Source organism: Lipotes vexillifer, unplaced genomic scaffold (assembly GCF_000442215.2).
Source record: "Lipotes vexillifer unplaced genomic scaffold, Lipotes_vexillifer_v1.1 scaffold444, whole genome shotgun sequence".
NCBI classification, from domain to species: domain Eukaryota; kingdom Metazoa; phylum Chordata; class Mammalia; order Artiodactyla; family Lipotidae; genus Lipotes; species Lipotes vexillifer.
The window spans coordinates 298,356-314,051 of NW_006793488.1; the positions used below are offsets into that span (position 1 = coordinate 298,356).

The following is a 15,696-nucleotide window of genomic DNA, read 5'->3' on the forward strand; positions in this document are numbered from 1 at the left end:
CTTGTCAGGAAAAGCACAATTGGAGCTGTGACCCTGGATCTATGGGGAAATTCTGAGCAAGCACTTCTCAAATAAGGCAGCTGAACTCTACCGTTTTCAGACTGTGGTTTTGTATTGTTTTTTCCTTTTGAAGGCAGAGAGGGTGAGAGAGTTTTCTGAGAAATGATTAAGGAGACCAGCCCCTAGGGATAAACTATTCACGAGCCTACAGAGGGGAAGCTGCTACCTTCTAATAAGAGCTCTAAATGGACCATCAGAAAAAGGAACACACATCTTCCCTCCTCCTCTCCTACGTGTTGTTTACCTTCTGTGAAGATGAGGCCACCCAGGGTGACCCCTCTTCTGAGAACTGGCTAAACAGTGAGCGCAGATGCAGGCCCATCCTCCTCCTAACTGCATCCTTGGGAGAATTACTCAAACACGCCAAGTCTGAATTTCCTCACTGAGCACACAAGGATACTAGTATCTTTCTCACAAGGCTGCTCTTAGGCATTCAAAGTGCTTATGTAATACAGGGAGTCCGTGCCCAGAGAGGGCACGACGAATCGACACTGGTCAGGACCCCCGCCCCGCAATCTATCAAATCATCCCTTTACAGATGCAGGAAACAGGGTGAACAAACCAACTGCCCAAGATCACGCGGCAAGTTCCTATCAGAGCTGAGACGAGCACGTTCACCTCTTGCCCCTGAGATCAATGTACTTTCTGCTCTGGAATTGTTAATATCTGCTTCCACTTTAGGTGTTTCAGCAACAAAAAGGCTTTTCGAGGAACTCAAGAGTGAGCAGCTCTGGCAGACTAGACTAGGAGACTCATCTGCTAGACTAGATGGGAGAATGATAGATACCATGATAAAAATTCCCAAATGAAACCCGTGCCAAAGTTTTCTATAAACAGCACTACTGTGTGAGCTCTTGTGAACATGAAATATGCAGAAGAACTCTTAGTGTACATAAAAAGGCAGGGGTGATACAGGCTTCCTCTAGAAAGGAAGGGGAATCTTGTTCTGTGCGAGTCAACCCTGGAGGAATGAAGCAAATTTGATGGATGGTCTCCAACTAAGAGACATTTCTTCTAGAAGAATGCCAACTGTGGGAAAATACTCTTGTCCCAGACTTGAGGAAATAAAGGAATTTCCAGAAAAAGCAGAGAGGAAATTAGTTTAAATTCTTGTATGAAGAAGTCTATTTGTAGCTGCAGAGGAGCTATATATTGAACAGGCTGAAAAAATAAATGTCATACATAGGCCAAGCTATAAAACTAAACAAACCCTTCTCGTTGCCCTGCTTTCCCGAACCTGCTGAGGAGGTTGGGGAATTTTTTATTCATATTGAGAGGATTCATATATCCAAAAGACACAGGGTTCACTTAGGGGGAAATTCTTTCTGGTCATTGTATATAAATTCATGTTGATTTCCTGAGGATTTTTATTCAAGTCCAAGACAGAGTACATAAATCTCCTTTGCCTCTGACTGCTTTAGTATTATTCTTTTAATATGTAGATTGATGCTTGGATCTCATCTTAGCTGGTCTACAGAAGCACAGGGGAAAGCACTGCTGGGATATGCCAGTAAACCCTATGCTGTGTTCCATGAAATGAGTGAATAGATGGTATCCAGAACAGGAAGGGTGGGCTTGGCTCCAAAACAGTCCAAGCCAGAAAGAACTTCTGTGAGGTTCTGATAGACCTCTGAATTCCACCCCAACTCTGTCTCCGAAAAACGTACAAAACCAATTCATAATTACATGGCATAGAGGGGGTGCTTGATAAACAGGGAAAGAAACTGTGGGCATGGACTGCAAGACACACAGTGCGTTTGTGTTTCACGTAGCTGAGACAGGCCAGGGGGCAGGGTGGAGTCCCATCAAACAGGAAGAGTACTAAAGCGGAGGAGGAATGGGGGAGTGTTCCCATCACTCATGCGTTATTGCTCTTCAAATGCCCCTCCATTTTCTTTGAAAGAAAGTGTTCTCCTCAGAGGTATGCTTTAGTACCCGTAACATGGCTTCTACCAGAAAGGAAGGCTAACAGCAGAGCTGCAAGCAACATCAATAAAATAATTCAATCTTTTGACTTTCCTCGTAGCAGAAAGGTTAGACCAAGAGAAGTTTTAGGAATTTACGATGGCATAAATACACGGCTGGTGTACGCTTTTGCTCACCTATAGCCTAAACTCTGGAAAGTTAAGATCTTGGTGAAAAATGGTCAAGGGAAGCTGAGCATAGAGTAATTTACTCTAAAATGTATCGGTATTTCTGCAAATAATCAAGAAGGGGACAGATACTGATGTGAAATGTTGAACCATGGCATTTTAGAGCTGGAAGTAGCCTTAGAAACTACAGCATAACCCTTTGATTTTACAGATAAGAAGCTGAAGACTTGTAGTTCCAGCTCCGAATGACTTAGGTTTCCCAGCCTCAAGTTATCAGTCAGTGTCTGAGACATTCAATTTTATTTTTCTCAATTAAGAAAAAATTGAAGACTGGTTATATAGTTCTTTTTTAGGGGAAGGAAGAATTTTTTTTATTGTGAAAAAACCCCCCACAAAAAGTTACCATCTTAACCAATTTTAAGCGTATAGTTCAGTAGTGTTAAGTATGTTCACATTATTGTAAAACATACCTCTAGAACTTTTTCATCCTGAAAAACTGAAACTGTCCCCATTAAACGCTAACTCCCCTTTCCTGCTCCCCCAGCCCCTGGCAACCAACATCCTACTTTCTACCTACTTGAATTTGACCAACTTTAGGGACCTCATATAAGTGGAATCACACGGTACTGGTCCTTTTGTGTCTGGCTTAGTTCACTGAGCACAGTCCTCAAGGTCCATCCATGTTGTAGCCTGTGTCAGAATTTCCTTCCTTTTAACAGCTGAATAATGTTCCATTGTATGTAAATGCCACATTTTGTTTATTCATCCGTCAGTGGAAATTTGGGTTGCTTCCACCTCTTGGCTATTGTGAATAACGTATAATTCTTTCCATGTATTTTAAATGCCCCTACTGTACGGACTGACTTTCCTCTCCTTCATAAAAACAATTTCCAAGTAAATTTTAGAGATTCCCCTGAACCTACCAAAATGGTACTTAAGCTAAAAGTGTACTTGAAGAGAGATAAAGTGCATTATTACTTTTCCCCACAAGACATACAGATAAAACACTCCTACCTTTTCACAGGCTGTTCTACAGGGCGCCCACTGGGGGCAGGTAAGGCATCCCTTTCACTCAAGTCTGACCACCCCCTGGGGCACCGGCGCAGGCTCTGCGGAGACCCACGTGAGAGAGGCCTGTCACTGTTCAATGGCTTCTCATCTCACGACAGGCACATTCAGAAAGTGACTGTGGGACGTTCCGCTTGAACGGTCATTTAAAAGCTAAACCATGAAGTATCAGACGAAAGTAAAAAATATGGTTTCCGAGACTCTCACTTATCACCACCCAAAATGCCAATAAACTGGGCACATTTGCTTTTTGTGATCCACAAAAATAATAAGTGCCAGCTAAACACTGAAAATGCTTCATCTCACATATACACACACTCAGGTTAACTAAAAGGCTGCTACCCATAATAACCCGTTTCCTAGTATCTTTAATGGTTGTACATAATGTCTGCTCTGACCCGCTTACAACGGCAGTTTCATAGTTCTGGGTCTGACCCAGCCACTATTTGAATTGCTTCATTAAAAAAAACACTAGCTTAAGAATAGCTGATGTGGTATGGAATCCTGTCATCACTAAAGAGCTGCTGGCAAAAATGGTATAACTCCAACACCATGTTGTTATCCAGAATCAGAAAATATGATATCCAGTTGATCTTCTCAGTGTAAAATTACATACTACAGTAACAATATATTTCTTCATCCAAATACTTATGTTACACACAAACCTTGTAAAGCTGGATACACGTATATACCATCACTGGTAGAGTAAAAACATTATTTGGGTGTAAGTTCAGGGCTCAATTCACTAGCCTACATGAATAGGTGGTTGGGAACCTCTGTTACCCAGGTCTGCTCTCTCAGAGCCCAGAAGAACTGAAGGGTCGCCTTGCCAGGGTACACTCTGATGAACAATGAGAGTATCACACAGCTGTAAATAAACCCAAACTTTGCACAGATATTTTAGTTTTCACCAGGTTTAAAGAAAAAGGGGCTACACATTTAAGATTTAATTGAAGTCACAGTTGTAATTCATGTGTTCAAGGAAATCTCACCCGAGTGAAGAAACACAGGCCTGGCACCTGCGCAGTTACTGCAGATGCAGAGTTTCCCAGTTCCAACTTTCCCTTCTACTTCTTTCTCTCTCACAGACATGTGGCTATTAAGCGAGGTATATAACCGTATTTTGAAATGCTTGGAAAATGTTTTCTCTTTGATAAACATGCAACCTCTGTGAGTTACCTGGGGTGGGAGCCCCCTCTTCCCCCCACAGTTATGGAGCACCGGAAGCAGCAATTCCAAATAAGGCTGCTTACGGTTGTTTACAATCCTGAGGGGCGTGACAAACTGCGGAGCTATAATAAGTGGGGGTGATTAACTGATCGTTAGTCCAATAAATGTCTTACAGAGGGGAATGAGAAGGAATATCTCCAGAACAGCAATATGGAAAAAAGAACAAAGATGAAAGCAAAGTCTGGTTGACTTTCTTGCTTCTCTTTCTGGTGTGAAACACCCAAGGAGCCCTGTTTACTGTCTCAGGTAGAAAGTCCTCAGTTACTTCTTTGCTGCCTAGATTGTGACAGCTGTTTGTCCGGCTTCTGTGCATCCTTCCTGGCGCCGGCTGGCACACACACAAAGGGCCTCTCCCACTTTTCGGATCCCACTTGGGAAGCAGACAGGGAAACTAGGTTTAGTCCAGAACTTGCTTCCAGCAGAGAAAGAACTCACAAGAGCTGCCAGGGTCTAGCTTTCTTTACAGAACCATTTTAAATGGAAATAACAGGAGTTTATAGAAAAGTGGGAGAATGTCTCTTCTAGTTACGGGACAGGATAGGATGCGTGTAGCTGGAAAGAGAGAGGACTCTAATTCTCAGGGAAGAGGTGGTCCATGGTGAAGACAGCACAAGCGCATGTCCGGCACCTAGTCCATGGGCCGTAATTATGGAGAATGAATGAAAGGAGCCTGACTGGCTCATGCAGGGGTAACGCGACCTGCTCTTTTACTTCTTGCAATCAGAGTAATCCTTAGGAGCAGCGTGAAAGGCCAGTAAGAAATGCTGATGCTACTAGAATCCCTCAGGGTTGCCACATGAAGACTAAATATCTCTGCACAGTAAGGATATAAAGGAAGGATGACTCTGAGGAGAGGCTGGGCTACGATGATGTGGTCCTTAAATATCTGGGGAACAAAACTGGGAGATGACTTAAGAGTATCTCTATCCTTTGGTTTCTACTGACTCAGGAGCTCACATCCTTGAACTTCTGAGTTTGCCCTCAGGAATTAGAGACCTGAGGTCAGGTCTGGCCAGGTGCCCTTAGACAAGGCATCCAGCTTTCCTGCACCTTGGCTTCTCTACCCCAAGAGAACCAGAAGAAAATCTTTTCTCAGAGCCTTCTTTAAAAAATGCAAAATCTTACTGTGCTTACAGTGGTATCATTAGGGTCACGGCTGACTGAAGTGAGACCCACTTTAAAGACTGGACAGCAGGAGGCAGGGACCAGTGTTGAGAGGACGATTTCAGTTTGAGTGCTGCCCTTACGGGTGTGCGTGTCTGGCGCCTGGAAAGGTGGCTGTAGGCTTTCTCATCCACGGAAAATGATGCTGAGTTCGACGTGCATCCTGGTGGACGGTCTTTGAGTCCAAGTATCAAGTGGAAAAGGGACTTGATGTGAAGGATATTGTAGTTCATGAGGGTAATGTCTCAAGATCCTCATCAGATTTCCACTTTCCTTTCACGGATCATTTGCATGAACCATGTGAGGTCGTGGGCAGCCAACAAGATACCACGATTTTGGTGGCACAGACCCCTGGACTGAGGTGTTCGACCCCAGGGGACAAACTTCATAGATTCATCTAGTCCACAAATAATTAAGAGCCAACTCCACGCGGGGCTGGTCTAGGTATTCTGATTAACAATAATACAGCATTTATGATGTGCCAGCATCTTTCTAAGGGCTTCACATATATTAACTTACTTTATCCTCACCGTAACCCATGAAGTTGGGCTTGTTCCCACCTGTGTTTTACGTTAGGCACTGAGAGGTTAAATACCTGGTTCAAGGTCACACTGCGACCAGGAGTCAGGACTGGAACACAGGCAGACGGGCCCCACAGCCCATGCTCCTGCCTCCTGCGCGGTGGTGACCATGACAGCTGAGACACCTGTCCTCGTGGAAGAGGAGAAAACAGGGCAACAAGTGATGCTATTTCTGGTGCTGATTAAGTGCTGTGAGGAACTCTGAAGCAGGGTAAGGGGGTAGGGGTAAGGGGGCAGGGGGCAGAGCCACATGTGGTCAGGGAAGCCCTCTGTGATGGCGAGCAACCTTAGTAAAAGCCTGAGTGAAAAGGGGGTCCAGCTCTAAGAAGGCCTGGGGAGACTATTCCAGGCGAGGGGACAAAGGCTTCCAGAGGGCTACAGGCTTGGGGTGGGGGTGCCAGGGGCAGCAAGGGGTCATGGAATGGCGCGGGTGAGGGAGACAGGCCGTGGAGGCTCTCTGACGACTTCACGAGGACTGCAGGCTCGTCGTCGGGGATGAAGCCCCTGGAGGGTTTTGAGCAGGCTGTAACCTGCTCTGGTTTTTCACCCTGGCAGCCTGTGGAGAAGAGACCACTGGGGCAGACAGGGAGGCAGGTTAGAAGCTGTCACAGTGGCCAGTGTGAAGAAAATACAGATGCTATTTTAGACCTTTAGGCCAAGGCCAGCTCCGCCAGCTTAGAGGGAGGGGCCTCGGGGAATCGCCTGCAACTCATGAGCTAACTCGGGTCAACGTGAAGCTCGGGTTCAGGAGCGATCTTGACGTGAAAGGGAAGCACCTGCTGCTCTGCTAGTTAACACAGGCGCTCTCGGCCCGGAAGCGGGCCGCGCAGGCTCTGCCCCCCATCAAGGAAGGTGCACCTGGCAGGCTGTCCTGAGGACGGCCCGACCCGTGGCTCCAGAGCTTGAGTCTGTTTTGTGTGGATTCACTGGAATGTCTGGTGAGAGCCAGTCTATCCTTTCTTTTTTTTCTTCTTTTCTAAAAGCATTTCAAACCAAGAAGTGACACAGACAATTGCATAACTAAAGAAATGGTGGCACGGATTACTTACAGGTCCCTTTTCTAAGCACTTTCTACTCCGAGCAACTTTACAGTAAAAGATAAAACCAGCCTGTTTCGGAGGTGCTTGCCAACTTCTGCATGGGGAAGTGCCAAAGAACTGAATCTTCCTGAGTTTATGCAAAATAAGGACGCAGGCTGCTTGTTTTTCCAAGTTCCAGTGCTAAAGCATCCCATAAAATTCAACCACTGATGCATGGAAATGCCATTGTTCTAGAGTTTTTTAAATGGCAACTTTCTCTGCCACTATTAACACACATGCAAACGTGCACCAGCTTCTTTTGCTGACTATCCTATTATCTTTTCATGCTCTTAGTTAAAGATCATTTCCTAGGCTTGTCTGAATGTGGCCAAGTTATCCTATTGCTAGATAACTGTAGAACTCAAGGAGAGTTGTCAGAATCTGAAATGTTATTCTAGAAGGGACTGTTCCATTATGTAGGCAACATAACAAGACTATTAATTTTGACATAAAATGAAAACTAGTTTTTAATACTGCTTCTTTATTGAACTGTTTATAGAGTCAAGCATGAAGAAGGGTCAAAGATATAAACATATATCCCGATACACGTCATATATCGTGATAAGACATAATGTCAGCCAAGCTGGCATCTCCTGACAATGCTAAAGAAGCCCTTTCCAACACACTCACAGATCTTAGGAAAATGTAAGGGGTTTCCCTCCACCCCTAAACAAATTCACTGCAAGGAAGAGAGAAAAACGAAGGGAAGCAGAAATGGAGCTTATGGTGTGACTGTTGCTAAATCAGAGAAAAAGAGTGAAAAGGATGATTTTTTAGAGGGTGAGAAAACCAATCGCCAGCAGGCTGCTTTAGCCTTCGGCTCCCTGGTTAATTTTGCAGAGAGAAGGACACGTCACACCACCCAGGAGGCCAGGCTGCTGCAGGTGCTCCATCCACCTCACGAGAAAGAGCAAAGCAAGCATGAGCCAAGGCAACCGCCAGCACTTCTACAGGAGGAAAATAACCGCCCCCCCACCGCCGGGTCCTTTTGGGGTCAGTACCTAAGCAGCTGTGCTCCACACCTTTTGCACCTGCAGATACACCTTCCACATGCAACAAAATTTAGGTTCATAGCAGTGTCTTCCAGAAAAGGGCAAAATAATCTTGAATTATGACTTCAAAGTACTAGGAAAGGGTTTCCCTGGTGGCACAGTGGTCAAGAACCCATCTGCCAATGCAGGGGACATGGTTTTGAGCCCTGGTCCGGGAAGATCCCACATGCCGCGGAGCCACAACGACTGAGCTCACGTGCCACAACTATTGAAGCCCGTGAGCCTAGAGCCTGTGCTCCACAACAAAGAGTAGCCCCCACTCACCGCAGCTAGAGAAAAGCCTGCGCGCAGCAACGAAGACCCAACGCAGCCAAAAATAAATAAATAAATAAATAAATAAATAAATAAATAAATAAATAAAAATACTAGGAAAAGTAGATTACCTTTATACTCTGTGACACATGTCCACGTATCAATGTGTAATATATCTAACGAAGAGACAAAATTTAAAGGTTTCCTATACTTACAGCATCAATGTCTAGTAAACTATGGGAACTCAGCTTCCCAGAAGGATGCATTCCCTGGAAATTCTAGATGGCTGATATTTACGTACTCCTTGATTTAATAATATGACGGGTCATCTTTCTTTGTGCACATGAGTAAGACGAAGAGAGTTTCGGGCTTCCCTGGTGGCGCAGTGGTTAAGAATCCACCTGCCAGTGCAGGGGACACGGGTTCGAGCCCTGGTCCGGGAAGATCCCACATGCTGCGAAGCAACTAAGCCCGTACACCACAACTACTGAGCCTGCGCTCTAGAGCCCATGAGCCACAACTACTTAGCCCGAGTGTCACAACCACTGAAGCCCAGGCGCCTAGAGCCTGTGCTCCACAACAAGAGAAGCCACTGCAATGAGAAGCCCGTGCACCACAACCAAGAGTAGTCCCTGCTCGTCACAACTAGAGAAAGCCCACGCACAGCAACGAAGACCCAACACAGCCAAAAATAAAAACAAAAAAGAGGAAGAGAGTTTCATGATCCCGTGGTGTGAATCACAAACACCAATCAAGGGGGACATGTCAAAGCTTAAAGCTCTTAACGAAAATCCATACATCACTGAACCATCTTACCTGTCGACGGATTATTCCAAGGTCTCTTTTGGCTTTATTCATTAGGGCTTGAATTTGTACAGGATCCTTTACATTCTTATTTTCTCTGAAGGCATCTCTTATCCTCCTGATGGCATAACTTCTAAACGAATTCAGGGAAAGAAGGAAAAGGTGTCAGTGTGTCTGAAACGATGCTTTTAAAAATGAATTCAAAAGTGGTTCCTTAGGAATTAGCTGTCTGCTAGGCCCCTGTGGATAATCACCTCTGCTCTCTGCTCTTGGAACAGGCCCATCCATTACTATCCTGGGATGACTGAGCAAAAAGATTCGGGGAGATGAATCTACTCCAAACAAGTCAGGTGTGAATGGTAAAGTGCTACTGAAACACTCCTTAGATTATTGGCTTTTTACGGTTATTCACATCTGGCCTCCCTCCATTAACATGGATAACTGAACCTTCAATGTGCAGAGACAACACAACAATTGACAGGTGCCACGATGCACTGCACGTGCGTGTACCAAGACAGTGATCGATGCCACGCTTGGGTCAGCTTTCCAGTCTCATCCCACCTTCTCTTGTGAAACATAACAGGCAAGGACCCATACTGTGATCCTACCACAGGTGAGAGTGGAGAGGACACCAAAATGCTCTCTCCAACTCTAAAGTGCACACACGTGCACACACATAAACACCCCCCCCCAGCCCCGCCCAACATACACCACATGCAGTTCAGGGGAGCGGTTTAAGCGCAGGCCTTGCACATCAGACAGGCTTGGGGTTGAATTCTTTTCCAAGTTCCTTCTGTTTGTGAGAACCTGGGCAACCTTCTTAACATAAGCCCCTGTTTCCTCATCTTATGCCTGTCAAACAGGCATAATACTGCCTACCTCTCAGGGCTGTTGGGAAGGTTAGGCTTTACAATGTGTGTCTGGAATTTGGTACGAAACCTGTACATAGAAAAACTCAAGAAATAAAAGCTATTCTTTTCTCCTTCCTCTTCTTGTTACACCTTAATGCAATTAGTACCCCCTCTCCTCACGTCAGCCTGCGCTTCACCCTGCACCCTCGGGGTCACAGCAGGCTGCCGTGTGGATAATTAGCCACAGTAGACGATTCAAAAGTCGGTAATCTCTGGACTCCCACACTCAGAGAGTGATGGCCTCAACCCCGATGCCTGCCCAGCCTCACCAGACAGAAACGAGGACCAAGGAGACGCCGCCCAAGTCAGACACACCAGACGCGACTGTCTCTAGTGTTTGTATGATCTCCGGTTGCTCTGCACTTACCTTGAAACACCAGCTAAAGAATCCACATGAAACCATTAGTTCCACTTAGGAACCGAAGAACGGAAAAAGCAGCAAAGCAACGAGGGAAGGGGAATGCAAGTTCCTCGGGAGCTGGGGTATGGATACAACTGAACTGGGAAACCTTACTCTGGAGAGGACTAATTTTGTTTTAGATAAACTTTCCTAACGTAAAAGAAAATTAAACATTCAAATATCAAGTCCATTTGCATTTAAAAGCAAGAGAAAATGAAATCTTGTAACATTCAGAACCACAGGAGAAAAGTGGGCGGTTCAGGAGCCTGCACTTCAGGGCGTGAGCTGCTGCGGAGTCTTTCATCTTAGCCCCGCGGGAGCTTTCTGGAGTGCTTGCCGCGGAGCTTCTGGGTGCTCAGCATCTATCTCAGGGTCACAAGGATTGGAAATGGATATACATATGTAGATTTATATAGATTTTCCTCATGTACAGCTGCTAATCTAACAAGACTGCAGGCAGCAGCTGGGTGGCTAAAGCAATCTCTGGCACCTTCTGTGCACAACATACTGGTTATTTGTGTCACACAACATCACTGTTCTCCCTCACACCCACACGCTCCTCCAAAACAGTTTCTTTCTGGTGGTGATGGGAATAGAGAAGGAACAAAATAGTTTAATTCTAATATTTCGTTCCATATGCAGACTTGGTTTTACAACAGGAATTTACCTCAGGGAATCATCCAGTGTTTTAATTCTTCTTTTTGGAAAAATAACATGGGCAATAGTAGTCATTACTAAATTCATTCTTCTAAAAGCCAGCAACTAGCCAGAATAGCTAGGAGCAAAGGAGTATGTCTCGGAATGCAACGACCTAAGTTCTTCTAAAGTTTAAGGAAATTAGAAAATAGCTGAAGACACTCAACAATTTGTATCATTTGAGCTCAAGGTCAGTGTTCTTAGTGTGCTTTTGTGTATTCCAGTCTCCCCAAATCTCCAAAGTCTACACCTAAAGGAATGAAGCTCTTGATCTTCCAATTAAATGTGTCTGAAGCAATCAAAAGCTGTCATTCCAATGCTGGCTGCACCTCTGGAATGAGTGACGGAAAGGTCCCCTGCCCCCTTTCTTGCCCCCCCCCCCCAAAGCTGTCATTCCAATGCTGGCTGCACCTCTGGAATGAGTGACGGAAAGGCCCCCTGCCCCCTTTCTTGCCCCCCCCCCCACATCTATAGCACAGGCATTTCCCTTTGCCCCAAGAGAAGACACCGCGCTGGTTCTGGACCATAAAACCACTACTGCATGAACAGTTTTTAGTTACGTGATTCTTATTTCAAACGGTCGTCATTTTGCGAAGGTAAATCACAAATCGGGCTGAGTCTTCTCGTTTTCTAAGGGGCTAACCACCAATTATTTCAATCCTGCCCCGCCTTAGTTTGTACCATTTGCGTTTTTTTCACCGCTGCCAAGGGAAGCCATTTATCCTCCAACACGTTCTTGCCATCAGTCCCTTGACTCTATCATTGAGCAAGAACATTCCGAAGAAAAACGTGAGACGCTGCCAAGGAGACAGCAGCCAGCTGCTGCTGCACAACGGCCTGCATTGGGGCGACCCTAGCAGGAGCTAGAGGCTGTTTGAAATAAGACAAAAAATTAACACGTAAAGGGCAACCGAACAGCAATGGCTACCAAGAGAAAGTAGACGGCATCCACAGAAACGGCAGGTGGTTCTGCTAACACGTCACTGCTCTGCCTCTACCCTCCGGAAACTCTGCAGTTTCTTAGCGCTACTTTGTGCAGGAGATTCCCACGAGTCTCTCCTTCTCCACCCCCTCTCCCTGCTCCGTGCCCACAGACCTCCAGTGTACACAGGTGCTACTGGCTAGCCTTTCCCCACTGCAAGGATCAAACTCCTTTGTGAGATTCTTCCAGCCACTCCAACGTCCCTGGCGCAGGGCAATACGGCCGGCAGTAACGACAGCTCTATAGTGCCTGAGGTCCTGCTTCACCTCTTTCCAGAACCACTGTCAGCCAAATGTAGGCCATAAAAATCACAGCCGCCCAGCACCTGGAGGCTCACATTGGCTTCAGCGGGCAAGAGGTGTGATCTGGCAACCAGCTGATGTAATATCCTCATTTCTGTCATCCTTCGTCACCACCCCACATGCTGGCTTCTCTGCTTATCCATCCTGTAAAAACATCTGTGCCTTCTCCCCTTCCCACAGCCCCAAGCCAAGTATCCCAGTAACAAAACGACTCGACCCTTTCTCTTGGCCTCTTTGGGGCAAACTCCCGCACCTGCCTGGAAGGACGTCCTCCATCCACCAGCCTTAACTGGGAGATGCCCTGCTCCTGAAGACATGCTTCCCTCCCAGCCACTAGGGGGAAGGTGCTTCATCCTGCCGCCAAACTCCACGGGGCTGAGAGAGTGCTGCTACGCCCTTGGACCCTGCTGCTGCTTCGGATCATCTGTTCACCCTTACACACCTTTGAGGCCACACTACCTGAGGAAACCATGTGGTGTGCTTCCGTGACACTGCTGTCTGCTCACTTCTTGAGGTCAAGTCTTAAGATTCATCAAGCCTTAATATCTAAAGGCCACTCAGTGCAGACATAGGCCACCAATTTTAGGTAACAAAAATTTTCATAATACGTAGTACAGTAAGATCTTTAAAGTCAACTTTTATAGTGAGACAGATGATAGTGTCTGCACACTGTTACTGAGGTATCTATCTTTGATCTGTGGATGGAGAGTTCCGCAGCTGGCTAGTCTCTCCTCTTATCCTTTAGGTCTACTGGCTGTTTCTTCCTAGTCTTCCGTGCGGGCTTATCTCACTCTGCTACCTCCTGTATGTTGTATTCTCTAGGGCTCCATATTGGACCTCATTTTAATAACATGTCTTCCAGTAACCGCGTCTATGCCCAAGGTGTCAACTACCATATATGTCTATATGCCATTGGTTACCAAAACTTGCTCTAGAAAGTTTTGGTAGAACCCCAATCCATAGAACCTAACTGCCTTTTGGACTTGCCAACAAAAGGCGCCCAGTATGCCCACTACAAATTCTCCCACTGAACACTTTCAAAACGGAAGTTATCATCTTCCTTTCCCTTTTCCCCAATGGCCAGTATTTCATTCCTAGGTAGGAGCATCCTCAGACAGCCAACTGTCCAAGTCAGACATTTGGGTATTCATCCTAAGTTCCTTCCTTTCCCTTAATTCCTTACATTTAGACAATCACAAAATCTTACTGTTTCAACTTACAGTCTTCTGCATCATCTTCCACTTCTCCAAACCCTCAGCTCTAATCTTGGTTCAGGCTCTTACCTCAGATTAACGCAAGAGTCTTGGGATTATGGTGTATGTATGCTGTGTATAATAAAATGCATAGTAACAGCTTTAGAGGAGAAGCTCAAGGACCATCTGAAGGTCATAAGTACTCTGGGTAAGGAACAGAGCAGAAAGCTTCCTTCTTATGAACGTTTAAGTTCCCACTGGAATGGTAGCCCCACACAGTATGGACTTTTATCTTCCTTGTGCCTGGCTCAGAGAGAGTGCTTAATAAATATTTACTAAATATACAAACTTATCCAAATATCATATCAAAGAGACCTTCAAGAAAAATACTAATAATCAGTAAGGAAATCACAACAAAGAGTAAGAAACCGATAAAGAAATAGAATGGAAAGGGTTGTAGCACAAAGATTGAATTAACCTCTGAAGGGGAATGATTACAAAATTCACCATGAGAATCCAATGAAGAAGCCTAGAAGGCCTATCATGTAAGCACTGTGGGAGGTGGAGATCAACAAGGTTACTGGCCTCAGGGGCGGCTGGAGGATGAAATCCACACCCAAATCATGAAAGAGGAAATAAGAGCCAGGCAAAGGGAACTTAGAGGGTCTGAGGAGACTTTCTGGGGCAATGGAACAGTTCTTGACTGTATATTGGTCAAAAGGTTGAGCCTCACACTTAAAGTGGATGCTTTATTGTACGTAAATTATTCTTCAATAGGTTGACTTTTAAAGAAAATTGAAAGATAAATAGTATAGGAGCTACATTACATTTGCCCACTTTTAAGAAAAGCAAAAGAAGGGAAAAAACCCCCCCACAAAACAAAGACGGCAGTGTTAGAGGATAATTATGTATGCAGCTGAAGGAAGTAAAAATTAACAGTTACTACAGAAGCCAGAAGAGAGGACAAACTAGGAAATCAAATCTAAAACACAGAAAGATAAGCTGATGAGAAATATGTAAGAAAAAAATAACCTTCAGAAGAGGGCAAAGGTATATAACCTATGAATAATAAGTGTGAACAAAGTGGACTGTGTAGGTAATTAAAATTCTAATGGAGAAAATATTTCACAAGCGATTATAAAAAATTGAGACGGTTCGTTGAGACTTACCAACCAGATGACAGTGATAATGCCAAGATATTTACTTTTAAAACCTTGAACTCCAAGGTCAGAGGAAAACTATTTTAAGAAGGATAAAAGAAGAATTTTAAGCAGGTAATACTGAATGCAATAGAGATAAGTATAACCTCAGATTTCTATTTTCAAAATCCACAAAGAAAAGGGCGCTTTCTAGTCATTTGCAGTGCTGTTTTGAGGGTCCAAAGGGATAACAAATAATACCTATGATTTCTGGCACAGGTACCATGCACAGGGTACTGTGCTCAGACTGGATATACATTATCTGATTTAATCCACACAAACTACAACTCAGAGATTGGGGAAAAAAAAAAAAAGGCCAAGATCAAATGTCCAGTAAGTGGCAGGGCTAGATTCCGAACCCAGCCAAACACAGTCTGGGATTTTCAACTCCATGCTGTGTCTCCTCCAGGGGCCAACAAACCCCAACTATCCAACCTTTGACAAGTACTTGGGATAAGCCAAGTTCTTATTCATTTGCAAAGGCATTAAAAAAAATTGTCTCTGGCATCACAAAGCTTAAAAAGATCATCTTATCTCCCAACACTGCTCCAAGTACTGCTACAAATAGTTCAAGTGCCAAGCATGTCTTAGGAAAAGCGGCTGAGAGCATTATGAGGGAAAGAGATAGTG

The 15,696-nt window shown here is 45.0% G+C and overlaps 1 protein-coding gene across 1 annotated transcript in view; it reads right to left on the reverse strand.

Annotated features, from left to right (window-relative positions):
- Positions 1-15,696, reverse strand: part of LYRM4 (LYR motif containing 4) — a 120,695-nt gene that overhangs the window by 77,467 nt on the left and 27,532 nt on the right. Inside the window, exon 2 of the mRNA XM_007466380.1 lies at positions 9,396-9,516. Coding sequence (XP_007466442.1) covers positions 9,396-9,516 — 121 coding nt within the window. The remainder of the gene's footprint in view (positions 1-9,395; positions 9,517-15,696) is intronic.